The sequence below is a fragment of the Tetrao urogallus genome (assembly GCF_951394365.1).
Source record: "Tetrao urogallus genome assembly, chromosome: 2".
NCBI lineage: Eukaryota > Metazoa > Chordata > Aves > Galliformes > Phasianidae > Tetrao > Tetrao urogallus.
Genome location: NC_136814.1, coordinates 103,491,990 through 103,505,636, shown reverse-complemented (window position 1 = coordinate 103,505,636; position 13,647 = coordinate 103,491,990). Strand labels below are relative to the sequence as shown.

General features: G+C 46.1%; 1 protein-coding gene across 1 annotated transcript in view; it reads left to right on the top strand.

Moving 5' to 3' along the window:
- The window catches only part of DTNB (dystrobrevin beta), a gene marked incomplete at both ends in the record, with an annotated part of 126,144 nt that overhangs the window by 60,653 nt on the left and 51,844 nt on the right, over positions 1–13,647 (top strand). Inside the window, 2 exons of the mRNA XM_079532659.1 lie at positions 8,096–8,185; positions 13,128–13,215. Coding sequence (XP_079388785.1) covers positions 8,096–8,185; positions 13,128–13,215 — 178 coding nt within the window. The remainder of the gene's footprint in view (positions 1–8,095; positions 8,186–13,127; positions 13,216–13,647) is intronic.

Genomic DNA, 13,647 nt, shown 5'->3' with positions numbered 1-13,647 from the left:
GCTTGTCATGGTTCCTGGCTTGACCTTGACCCTGTCTGACAGCCACTGACAGTCTCTGGGTGTGTTTTGCAAACTAGCATGGGCCAGAAGTCATTCAGATCTTCTCCAGTAGGCACCGTGCATATGGCCACACTGTTTCAGAGTTCAGCACTGTGGGCAGATTGTGGTAGGTAGGGCTAGGCATGCACCATGCTTCATAATGCAACCCATGACACCTTCTGTCTACCTATATAATACCAAAATAGGTTCTCTTCCTAGAAAAGGAGTAAACATATCTTTGTTGAGACCAGGGAGGTACTAGCTCACTTGAAACCTTGCCCAATGAAGATTTGACATTACCTCACGACACAATGCAAGAGAGAAAGAAAGGATGAGGACAGGAGGATCTGTCTAGGATGAAAGGTCATGGCCTCACATTGCACCGGGAGGTTCAGGTAGATATTAGGAAAAAATTCTTCTCCAAAAGAGTGATTTGGCATTTGTGCAGGTTGCCCAGGATGGAGGTAGTATCACCACCCTGGAGGTGTTCAGGAATGATGGAGTCGTGGTACTGAGGAATGTGGTCAGTAGGCATGGTGGGATGGGTTGGAGTTGGTCTTGGTTATCACAGAGGTCTTTTCCAACCTGAATGATTCTGTGATTCTAAGAGCTGTCATAATGAATTGGTCCAACAATTTCAAGCAAGAAGTCCTGCCTTTCTAACTTACACTGACACCTAGGTGCCTAGATGTATTTATTTTTGACCCGTGGTTTAAAATCCTTTGGGTGCAGCTGGGTGACTGTGGGACGTGGGTTATGAGGAAGATGCATTAGTTGAGTGTGGGGAGTTTGATGGGAAGGAAGAAATGGTCCAAAGGCAACAGCAAGGAAATAACTGGAAGATATATTCACTACACATAAGTGAGTATAATATAAAATTCAAGATCAAAAGGAAAGTGCGTGAATACAATACAAAAGAAATCCTGGTGGTGGACCCAAGCTATGAAGGCTGTTTCTTACTGTAGGCACGCAAGTAGGGCAGAACTCAGGACCTGGAAGCACTGCTGTGTGGGAACAGGCAGTGAAACCTGCAGGAAGACAGCTGTTCTTAATCCTCGTGCTGCTTTATGGTGCCTGCTAACCTACTTATGCTGTGAAACCTTTAGTCTTCGTTTACACTGCTTCTCACCTCAGTACTTTCTTCTTTTCTCCTTTCTCAAGTAGCACTTTTCAGCTTATCGTGTATGCTGCTGCTGAAGTCATATATCTCAGTCAGTTCTTCCCCCCTGCAGCCCACAGTGGGTTTTCCAATAACGTCACTGCAGTCTGAGTGCTGCCACACAGCAGTGCCATGCTGAAAGAAAGGGAACAGGGAGCACCCAGCAGGCAGAGCAGATCCAGAGCACTGCACTCCAGCTAAGGATTCACATTTCTTCTCCATCACCTTTCTCATTGCATTCAAATTTGTCATTTCTCCTCACTTCTTCTTTTCCTCCATTTTGACCACACTTCATTTTTAGGCACAATGACCCTGGGTCCCTCTGGTCACCCCTTGGCTCAGAGCGGGCTGCTCAGCACCACACCAGGGGCAGTGGGGGATCCCAAGGAGACCCCACACCTCTCTGGGTCCTTATCCACGTCATACTGATGTTTTCATTTTTCTTCCAGTCCATGGTTTTTGCACATCCATACTTGGGCCTGTTAAGATTTTGACTTTTTTTTAAAGTAACTTAGCAGCAGCATCCATGTTCAAACAGCTTTTGTCACCGCTGTCTTTCCGAAACCCCTTTGCTGGCAGTTTATTCATCCCTTCCTTTATTTGCTTTAAATTCAAGTGTTACCAGATAATGCTTTTATTTTTCCCCCTCTGTTCTCTGCCTTAACGATGAGCATCCAGCGTGCTGCTGGTGTTGGGCTGTGTTCTGTTTCCCTATGTATTAATGTTGTGTGATTTGCACCTTGGGTGTACATTGTTTCTCCTGCCTACAAGAGCTGGTGGTAGTCCGAAGAAATTAAAAGGTTGTTTGCAGTTTTCAGGCAGCATGGTGGTTCCTCCCCAACTTTAAGACAGATGACATCACTGTCTGAACAGTGTGCTGTAGGTCACTTGGAAATATGGCTTTGATTCCGAAATTGCTGTGCTAAATTTCATTTCTCTATTATGCAGAGAGTGGTGGTAATTATCCTTTTTGACCTTAGCATCTATTTAAATCAATCATGGGGGAAAGTAATGTGACAGAAAACAAGAGATCCCTCTAGATCATGTCCTGGCAGCCCTTTCTCAAAGCTCCTTCAATACAGAGCGGCCAGAGCAGCAGTGAGCAATTTTGTAAAGGTTTTCAAATGTGTGAACCACCATATAAGAAATTTGCAGGGATTTCTTCATGCAAATATCAGGATTTCTAATAGATCATCTATTTAACTTGGATTTCCTCATAGATTTTCAGAACAGAAGTGAATTTAAGACGCCATTTAAATACTGCAGTAATTTATGGAGTCCCTTATGAAGCTGCAGAACGGCACTCCAGTCATCAAACACTACACTTGTTCCCCAGAAGGAGCTCAGCTCACTCTATTTGTAGCCCAGTTAGCTCTATTTCTTGCTGCCTTTGACTGCTGTTCTGCACGGTGTCAGCCATTGTTGTGTCTGGTGGCTGTCGTTATAGGAAAAGCGTGAGAAAACAGACGGCAAGATTACATCCTAATGCTACTTTGAAGAATTCAGTCACAGCATGTGGTTAATTTAGGGACAAACCAGCGGCATTTTATCCTTGATGCCATCTTCTGAAAGCCAGCAAACTAGGCTGCCCAGGGAGGTGGTGGGATCGCTGTCCCTGGAAGGAGCTGTGGAGATGTGGCACTGAGGGACGTGGTCAGTGGGCATGGTGGGGATGAGTTGGGGCTGGGGATCGTAGAAGTCTGTTCCAACCTTATTGATTCTATGCTTAGAGCATAACTTTGAGTTTCTACTACCGGATTTATATTAATTTTTTTACAAAAATAGAGCAAGAGGAGCCCTCGGTGGTGTCTGACTGCTGTCTGAACTCAGGCCTGGTTAATGATGGATATAGTCCTGGGAGATACCAAAAAGTTGTCATGAAAGAGGTAGATATGGTAGATACCTCCATCTGGTAGGTGTGAATCAAAGGGTAGGACCAACAGAAAGTTAATTCTTAAAGGAGCTTTCTGAAAAATTGACACCAGGCCTTAAAGGAGCTCTCGGTGAGGCTGCTGTGCTGACACGAGCTAATCCAATTCCATTTTTTTAATGATTAAAGTGTGAAAGAAGGGGAGTGGTGGCCTTGCGGTGCCAAGAGATGGCATTGCTGCTTCTTTGCACTCAGGCTGTATAAAGTAAATAAGTATTTTTGTTGAAATGCATGGCTGAAGGTAGAAGGAATACCTTTGGGTTGCTGAATACATTGTAAAACAATCATCTCGTACTCATGTAGCCGGGGAATAAAAATAGTTGGCACGTCTATATTGGGAACAAATCATGTCAGAGAATGGAAATTGGATGGCTCTGGGTGGGTGGGTGGCCTCAGGAAGGAGGGGGAAGCATTAATTTGCAATGCATTGACTCATAAAGCTTTTGACACTATCCCATATGGTATTTTCATAAATAAACTAGGTAAATGCGGACTGGTTGAAACTACTGTTAAGTGGGTGCAACACCGGTTGGAAAATCAGTCAGAAAAAGAAAATATCAATATTTTCCTACTGAAGGGGGAGCACGTGTCGGGAAGGATCCCACGGGGTCTGTGCAGCGTTGGGCGTTACTCGGTGTATTGCTTGACAGCTCGCATGATGAAATAGGGAGCGCGTGTACGTAAATTTCCCACTGACGCTATGGAAATTCTTCAGAGGGCAAGCTTCTAATTCAGCACGGCCCTGTAAATCAGTGGAGTGAAATGGATAAAGACAGCTTCAAGCGACAGAAAATGAAATAAGATGCATGAATAAGAGGAGAATGGCTGACAAGACAGGCCTATTGTTGAGAAGTATCTGGGGAATTATGGTGGATTAGCAGCCAAATGCAAATGAACAAAATGACTGCAAAAAATGAGAGCCAGTAATGTGGCTGGGGTTTGTAGCGGTAGGAGAGCCATGGTGAGGTCTTGGTGAGGTACTCGTTTGTGGAAGGGAGTAAGGGCAAGCTGTAGAGTCATTCTGATCTTATTCAGTAGAAATGCCACCTTGGTGCTTTATATGAAACAACTTCAGCAGGACAGCAGGCATTCACCTCATGTTCATTAGCGGTAGAATTCCAGATTCGTTTGGGTTGTAAGGGTCCCTAATGCCCATCCAATCCCAACAAGGGCCTCCTCCCACCAGACCAGGCTATCCAAAGCCCATCCAGCCTGGCTTTATAGGGCTGGAGTACCATCCTAATTTTCCTAATTTCCCTATTTTTTGCTTAAATTTATTTAGGCAACTTCTGGTCAAATTCATTATTAGCTTGGGCTATTGCAGAGCTGCTTTTTGACATATGAGTGATTCACTGAAAACACAGACTAGAAAAACAAGGAACAGGACTGCATTTAACAAGGCCGGAGACCTCAACAAAACACTAATCACCCTAATTTGCCAGGACGTAGTCAGCGCCCATGGGATGTCCTTGGGGTTCCACTACTGGTGACTAGAATCTGTGCCGTGGTTCCATGGGGCTGCATGGGCACGGCGAGGCAGAGGGGATGGAGAGGGGCAGAGCTGGGCCAGGACGAGCAGAGATTGCTCTTCTCTTTGTCATCTGAAGGAATGAAACTCTTTGGAGCATTTGTAGCACGGTGCTCGTTCACCAGCAGTACCACATAGGCTTCCAAGGTGGGCTTGGTAGTGTTAGGCTGGTGGTTGGACTTGATAATCTTAACAATCTTTTCTCACCTGAATGATTCTATGATGATTTCAGCCTCAAAACAGCAGAAATGCAGAGGCTGAGGGTTATGTTCACTCACCCACCTGAACGCCAGTGATATCAGCGCTGCCGAGCCTCCTACACACAGCAGTCCTGCTGGGAGCATGGGGCAGCCAAGGGGCATAGCAATGATGCTACACCTTAACCAAGGCCAGCACGAAGTCGGTTTTTGAGAACTAGGCATATGTGCCATGACTGTGCTGTGTGTCAGTAGCACCGTCACGTGTCACTGCTGCTCTCTGCTATGCACACTGCTGCCTTGCTGCAAGCCACCGTGCTGCAGCTGCTCTGAATGGGCACTGATTGCTGTGCAGACGTTCAGGAGATGATACACTGATGAAGTTTACGAAGAATTAAGCTCGTCTGTAGCTATCTCAGGCTTTCCCTGAGGAGCTGAATTCAGGAAGAGACAAGCTCTGCAGAAACAAGAGTGGAAGATGCACGTCAGCAGAACTGGAATTTGCTTTCTTGGTGCAATCATGAGGGAGATGCTTTGAGAGGCCCTCTGCAAACAGGGCAGCATTCAGCGTGAGGTACAAGGAGAGAGGGCACAAGCCGTGTGCTTTTTGTTTGAACCAGATGTGAAGGATGTGCATTTTGTAGCACAGGATTACCTGCACTAGCTTTGTATTTTAATACTTCTGCTCTCTGAAAGCAGCCTGCATACCTACAGAATTTTACATTCATAGAATCTGAAGATTGTAAACACTGGGCAAGACCTCCAAGGTCACTGAGACCAGCCATCAAACCATCCCCACCATGCACACTCACAGAGAATCACAGAGTCATTAAGGCTGGACAAGATTCAGGGGAGACCTCATTGCACTTTACAACATCCTGAAGGGAGGTTGTGGTGTAAAAGGGTCTGGCCTCTTCTCCCAGGCAAATAGTAGGACCTGAGGAAATGGACAGAAGTTGTACCAGAGGAGGTTTAGGTTGCACATTAGGAGAAACTTTTTCTCTCAGAGGGTGGTCAGGCACTGGAATGGCTGCCCAGGGAGGTGGTGGAGTCGCCGTCCCTGGCAGTGTTCAAGAGGCGCCTGGATGAGGAGCTACGAGATGTGGTGGAGGGAGATGTGGAGGGTGGTTGGACTGGATGATCTTGCAGGTCGTTTCCAACCTTGTGATTCTGTGATTCTATGATTCTATGATTCTAAGATCTGTAGGATCATCAGGTCCAACTGTCAACCCATCACCACCACCCACAGGATGCCATTAAGCCCTACGCTTCCTCCTGCCCACTGCATGTCGATGTTCTGTGTGCTGGAGTTGGCACAGCCTGCCAACACGGTGACAAATGCTTCCCAGGGTGCATCTGTTTATTGTGGTGATGCATTTGTTGATCAACAAAGCTGAGGAAGGGTCTGGAGCACCAGGGGAGGTTCAGGTTGGATGTAAGGAAGTATTTCTTTGGAAGACTGGTGATGCAGTGGCACAGCTGCCCAGGGAGGTGGTGGGGTCACCAAATCTGGAGGTGTTCCAGAACTGTGGGGATGTGGTACTGAGGGACGTGGGCAGTGGCACAGTGGGGTGGGTTGGACTTGGGGACCTGGTGATCTTTTCCAGCCTTATTGATTCTATGAATCCGTGACTTCTACATGCGAATGAAAAGAATCAGAGAGATGCTAGGAGCAGTGTTCAGTCTCACGTTAATTTAACTCTCTTCCTTTTTTCCTCCTTTCAGAAGCAGAAATGCTAATCATCATTAACGCTATAGCTGTTTGGAGTTCAAAATGTGGTCATTTCTGCCGGGCTTTTTCTTTTCACAGGAGCACGTGCGTGGAGTTGTAATGAATAAGGTCTCGGAATCTCGATTCTCATGGCTGCAGCAATGTGCCAGCCATAGTGCACATCTAAAATAAAGCTTTTCAGCACTTGGCTGTAGTTAGCCCTCACAAAGTGTGGATTGCTTAAGAATTCCTCTTTGCAGTGGTTAATGTGAAGTCTCTTTCTTGTTACAAGCCCATTATTACAGAGGTTGCTCGTTGCCCAGGGGGGGTGATGTGGGTAATTCCACTTTCCTCCTTTTTACGAGGTCTCGCTCTGCTTCTGGCAGACTCCTCTGACATGTTGCTGCACGTAGCAGAGAAGAAAAGAGTCTGCATGTCTGGAAAACGAGAATTCTGCTTTCATAGCATCTGAATATTGATGCTGAAAGCAATAAATACTGCATTTATAAAGCTTAGAGACAAATACTTCCTGGACATGTGCGGAGAAGGAATTAACTGCGGTTTGTAAGTTGAAAGAGCAGCTTGAATACCTGACACAGAAATGAAGAATGGAATGTCTTGTACACTTCTATTTTGGGAAGAAATGCCTGTTATGTTCAGATAACAGCAACACATTGGCGTGGCAGCAGGTTGGGTCTGCAGGCATTGCTCACCTGCCTGTGGGGAAGCTCCCGTGTATGAAAATTGCTGTTGATTTTGTGTGCAATGCCTGGGACTAAAGAAATATGGCCATTTTGCTGTATCCTGTCAGAGGTTCTGAGATGCCGCTGTTATGGTGGAAAGCATCACGTACTCACTGGGCTGCATGCAGTTATCCATGTGGGAGTGCTTCCAACAAATATTTCTTGCACTCAATCTCTATTCACAAAATTATTCAGAAGTGTAATAGGTTTATTTATTTATGTACGCAGAACAAAGACAAACACAATGTTATGTAAGGAACCCCTGACAGGTGGTGGGTTTCATGGTACCAGCCACTGCATCTTTTTGTTTTCTATCACACTCCTTACCTTTTTGCTAGCCCTCTTGTTGCATGAGTTCTCATTCCACGCACTTGTAGAGCTGCAGCCCTGTGGGGTTGGGCTTATCCTGGGGCTGGCAGCAAGTCGGTAGGATGAGTTCTATGTAGAGCCCAAGAGGCAACATCTCACCCAGTTTTGGTTCCAAAGCAAATTCCAGAGCGGCTCCATGAAAACCACCGTGCTGGTGAAAGCATCACCAGTGACCACGTGCACTGCACATTGGGCACCCAAATGGTTCCCTGTTCTAATCTCTGCCTTCACAAGGTACCCTTTTCATGTGACTCATATTTACCATTTTAATTACTCATCTATTTGTTTTAATTTTTAACTGTTTTAATTTTTAACTGTTTGTTGCAATCTTTAACTGTTTGTTTCGTTAAAACCCATTAATTATTTGCTTTGTATTCACCTTGTGTTTTGTTTGCTCTTTTTGCCTCCCCCATCACCAGGTTGCAGTGCAAGGCGGACGCTGCTGGCCGGTTAGCTGATGAGCATGCACTGATTGCAACTTATGTGAGCCGGCTGCAGCGCGGGGCACGGTCAGTGCTAGGAGAGCTTCTCATTTCCTCCTTCAGGTTTTTCACAGCTAGCTCATGGCCCTTGTGCCCACCTTGTTCTGTAACTCAAATGGCTTTTCCTTCTCCCTGTTGGTTATCCCTCTGCATACCTTGTGCAGCCATAGATAATGTCCCACCCTGTTGCACCTTTTGTTGACCTGGGCTAAACCTCTGTCAGTCTCATCAACGCAAGCTGCATAATACAACAGCTTCATGGCTTCATGCCTGACCCACCTGGTAGCCTTCTGTGATGGAGAGACGTCATCGGTGGACAAAGGAAGGATAATTGTTCTCTACCCAGACTTGTGCATGGCATTTAACATGGTCCTGCACCACACCCTTATCTCTACCTAGGGGAGATGCAGATTTGAAGGCTGGACTATTTGGATAAAGAATTGATTGGATCACAGCGAGAGGGTTGCTGTCAATGGCTCTATGTCCAGGTGGAGGCTGTGATGAGTGCTGTCTCCCAGGAATCCATCTTGGGACCGGTGCTCTTCAACATCTTTATCAGTGTAATAGACAATGGGATCGAGTGCAGCCTCAGCAGTTCGCAGATGACACCTGGCAGAGTGGTGCTGCTGACACAAGAGAAGGAGGGAGGCCATCCAGAGGGTCCTGGACAGCCTCATAAAGGGATACACATGAATCCAAGGCCAGGCTAGATGGGATCCTGAGCAGCCCAGTCTGGTGGGGCACCCAGCCAATAGCAGTGGGATTGAAACAAGGTGATCTTTGAGGTCCCTCTCCAAACCAATCATTCTGTGATTCTATGATTCTTTTTGTGCCCTTCCAAGGAAAGCTAACGCTATGAAGAATTCATTTAATTTTTTTTTTCAACTTTAGTGTTTGTGCACATTCATATTTCATATTTGTGTAGAAAAGTCTTATCCTAAAGGCCCAAAGCAAAGTTCTCCCATTTCGTCACAGGACATAGCCAGAGGGCTTCCATATTCCACTTTTGGACATAACTAAATTTTGCCTTTGCAGAGACAGAGTTATTGTGCTGAAAGGGAATAGGAGGTTTAGTGATTCGGGGCTTTTTCCGTGTTGTTATCCTATGGATAACATTTTTAGAGCCTTATTTCACCACTGTGCCATGTAGAAATTTGTATTCCACTGCCGTATTTATGGAGTGCGTTCTGGCTTTCCAGATCTCCGGAGAAAGTCAGTTTGTTTCTTGACAGTGAGTCACTGTTGTCTGCTGAACTGAAAGCCCATAATATTGTTCACATGACAATAAACTAAAGGAATTACTGCAATCACCAGATTTAAGATAGAAAGAAGTTACTGCATCTTGCAGAATACGACGGTGAAATATTGGATGTGGCTAATAGCTGCTGTGTTGCAACCCACTGCAGTAGAGGTTTTCACTCATTTAGGTCTTTAAATTAAAAAATGCCTTTGGTATGGTTACCAGAGTAACAGTGCACTCCTGGAAGGAGCCAAATGCGAAGAAAATAATTTAAATCTCACTCTCTTTGTGCAAGGGAGGGTTCCAAGTCAGCACGAGAGAATGCTTCTCCACATTCCTGATGAAATCTGTACTCCATTGTCACTTCTTTTGATCTTTTATTTCCCCTTTTTTGGCCAAAAGAGTTCAAGTGCAAGTATAGCAGTCTTGACGAGCTGCAGTGACCATCACTCACCTTCTTTCATCTTATTAAGAATAATTCACCAACGTCCTCCAACCAAAAAATCTTCCCGTGCTGCATAAGGCTTAGAGCAAACAGAGCTCAGTGGATTTCATTTATTTTATAATAATGTATTTTTCTTTTCTTTTCTTTTTTTTAGCCTACTGTTTCGTTATTTTTATGCATCCTGTACTTTGCATTTCCTGCAGAGTAGTTGGCCACCAGATCTGTGTGTTTCACCTGTAGTCAGTTGACCTAGGTGGACAGATGGCTGCTTAGCTGCTCAGATGGTTTGATTTCATTTCCTTTAAAATCCTGACCCTGAAACTACAATTGTCTACAGCGCTTCTGACTTTAAGGCAGAGTGCAAGGAGAAGATCACTCTCCTTAAGGATATTCTGTCCCCAAGATCTTTACTCTTCATCTTCTACTCGCCATTGGAATCATAGAATAGATACATCTGTTCACTGAAGTTGGAAGAGACCTTCAAGATCACGAAGTGTAACCATCAGCCTGATGCACCGAGTGCCACCACCACTTGGGTCAGGGTAATCCCAGATATGAATGCAGACTGGGAAAAGAACTCCTTGAGAGCAGCCCTGCAGACAAGGACCTGGGTTTCCCGGTGGATGAAAAACTTAACATGAGCCAGCAGTGTGCTCTTGCAGCTTGGAAAGCAAATGGTATCCTGGGCTCCATCAGAAGAGGGGGGGCCAGCGGGGACAGGGAGGTGATTGTCCCCATCTACTCTGATCTCGTGAGGCCCCATCTGGAGTACTGTGTCCAGGTCTGGAGCCCCCAGTACAAGAAAGACAGGGAGCTGTTGGAGAGGGTCCAGAGGAGCCACAGAGATGATCAGGGGGATGGAGCACCTCCCCTATGAGGACAGGCTGAGGGAGCTGGGCTTGTTCAGCCTGGAGTAGAGAATGCTGCAAAGAAACCTCATTGCAGCCTTCCAGTATTTAAAAGGGCATTATAAAATGGAAGGGGATCAATTTTTTGCAAGGGTAGACAGTGACAGGACAAGGAGGAGTGGTTTTAAGCTCAAAGAGGAAAGGTTTAGATTGGATGTCAGGGGGAAGTACTTTATCAAGAGAGTGGTGAGGTGCTGGAACAGCTGCCTGAGAGGCTGTGGGTGCCCCGTCCCTGGAGGTGTTCAAGGCCAGGTTGGATGGGGCCTTGGGCAGCCTGGTCTAGTACCAGATCTGGAGGTTGGCTCTGCCTGTGGCAGGGGGTTTGAAACTTGAAGATCCTTGGGGACCCTTCCAACCCTGTGGTTCTGTGAAGCCTTGTCCCTTAGTGCCACATCCACACATCTCTTTGGTTCCTCCAAGGGGGGGACCCCACCACTGCCCTAGGCAGCTCCAACTCACCTCGCTCTGCATGAAGAAATTCTCCATCAGATCCAACCAAAACCTCTGGTACAACCTGGGACCTAGTTCATCCTGGTTGACTCTTTGCACCTTCAACTCAGTGCTGGAAGAATAAACCAAGCCTTGTGTGCTGTCCCCTGCCACGTCTCTGCATGATGAATTCCTGAGATCACCAAGCTGCCACCGTGCCCTGTCGTCTTCTCTTACATCCTTTACCCATCCCTCAGCCCTAGCCAGTCATTTGGCTGTCTGGGCTCATTTCTGTGTTAGTTTTTGGCAACAGAGCATGAGTATGCCTTTACTGGCCCTCTCCATCTGCTTTGCCAGGGTGTCATCAACAGGCTGAGTCTCCAAAGGGTTGGTGGGAGATCTTACAGTTTGACTGTCAGTGCTCTGCACCTCGCACACAAAGCTGCCAGTTTGGCACAATGCTTTTAGGACACAGAAATCTCCAGCATTACCTTTCCAAAATTCTGCTGCATCAGTGTTCCCAATCTGCACCAGTGCTTCTGGTCTAAAAGCAAACGCAAAACGCTTTTTTAAAATCTTTTAATTACAACTTTTCTCCAAGAAAGTAAGAAATTGACAGTAGTTATTTCCTAATTCACTTAGGTATGAACAAATAATTGTTCCAGGAACTAAGAGAGTAATTAGGAAAGTAATTAGCAGATGATGGAAAACATGGAGGGGATGGAATGGTTTGTGTTCCTGTAAATCAGGAAGACTCAACCAGGCTAAATTACAGAGGAAATCTGACCAAAACCGGTATGAAATTCAGAAAGTGGAATGGGAAGAATTGTTCTTCTTTAATCAAAAAAAAAAGTCAGAAAATGAGTGTGAGGACCTGTAAGGAGATCGTCAAGCCTGGAGTGGAGGCTCTGTTTTCCTTCCCTTAATTCTGAGACTCCGAGTCTCAGAAGAGTTCAATTTGTTCAATTTGGCATTATAAAAATAAATCTGTGTTTTTATATAAATGTGATTTATACAATGTAGATGTGGTTCTTTAAACATCAACATAAATCTGTGAAATTGGGCTTAAAACGAATGTAAATTATCTCATAAAGCGGTAAACGGGGACTGAAAGGAGCTGCTGTTGTGCATTAGATATGTATCTATGTGCTCTGTTTTCTGCTGTGTGGTTACAAATGCACCCAGGTAGGGCTGCACGTTATTTACGGCTGCCCACGAGGTGTTGGTGAATCCCACATCAAACAGCCGGTGCAGCTTTGGGAAGGCTGTGCAGCACGAAACACGTTGCTCATTTCCATGCTAATGCTGGTTTTCAGCTCAGCGTGTTTTGGTTTACATAACTAATTGGCTGGCTCCCTGTTAAAGGGAGACCGTGCTGAAAACCTTTGTGCAGCAGTAAGGCTGCGAGCAGCTGCTGAGTTGTTCATCCTGATGCTGTCCAAGGTGTGAGGACCACATCTTGCACGGCTGCATCCGGCATGGCTGGGTGTAAGCCTGATCATGGTGCTGGCATTCAGTTCCTGTTGTTTGGTGACTGGCTGTCCTGAGGCCAGGAGCTTCCCTCTGGACATGATGACCTTAGAGGTCTTCTCCAACCCTAACGATTCTGTGATTCTCTTTAGGGACGTGGTTTAGTGGGCATGGTGGTGATGCGTTGATGGTTGGACTTGATCTCAGAGATCTTTTCCAACTTCAACAATTACATGATTCTATGATTATGATTATTTTATTAATTAGTAAAGATTAATTATTTTTATCACTGAAAATCGGAGTGTATGAATCATGGAGGAAATGCTGTGAAGTGCAGAGTCTCAGAGCAGCCCCCACTTGGAAGAGGGATGAGAAAGAGCATGCTATAGGCTGTTCACATCGCTTCTCTCTTTGCTGTAAGCACATCTCAGCCATGGCCTGTCCCCACAGGGCTGATAATTGTCCTTGTCCCCACAGTGTGCTGGACAGCCCAGGCCGGCTGGATGAGGAGCACCGCCTGATTGCCCGCTACGCAGCCAGGCTGGCCGCTGAGGCCAGCAACACGGTGAGTAAACGCGCCAGCCCCACTCTCTGTGTTCCTCTGCTTTGCTTGGTGTGCAGTGCAGGAGGTGTTTGTCAGAGCTTAATTAGTAGCTTGTTCAAAGTCTTCATCAGTGAACTGAATGAAGGGGTGGAATGTACCCTTAGTGAGTTTGCTAATGATTCAAAGCTGGGAGGAGTGGCTGACACACCAGAAGGCTGTGCTGCCATCCAGTGAGAGATAAACAGGCTGAGAGTTGGGCAGAGAGGAGCTTGATGAGGTTCAACAAGGGGAGCAAGGGTCAAGTCCTGCACCTGGGGAGGAATAACCACACGCATCAGTACAGGTTAGGGGCTGAGCTGCTGAAGAGGAGCTCTGCAGAAAAGGACCTCGGGGTCCTGGTTGACCAAGAGTTGACCAGCAGTTGACCATGGCTGATCAGTGTTGGACCTATGG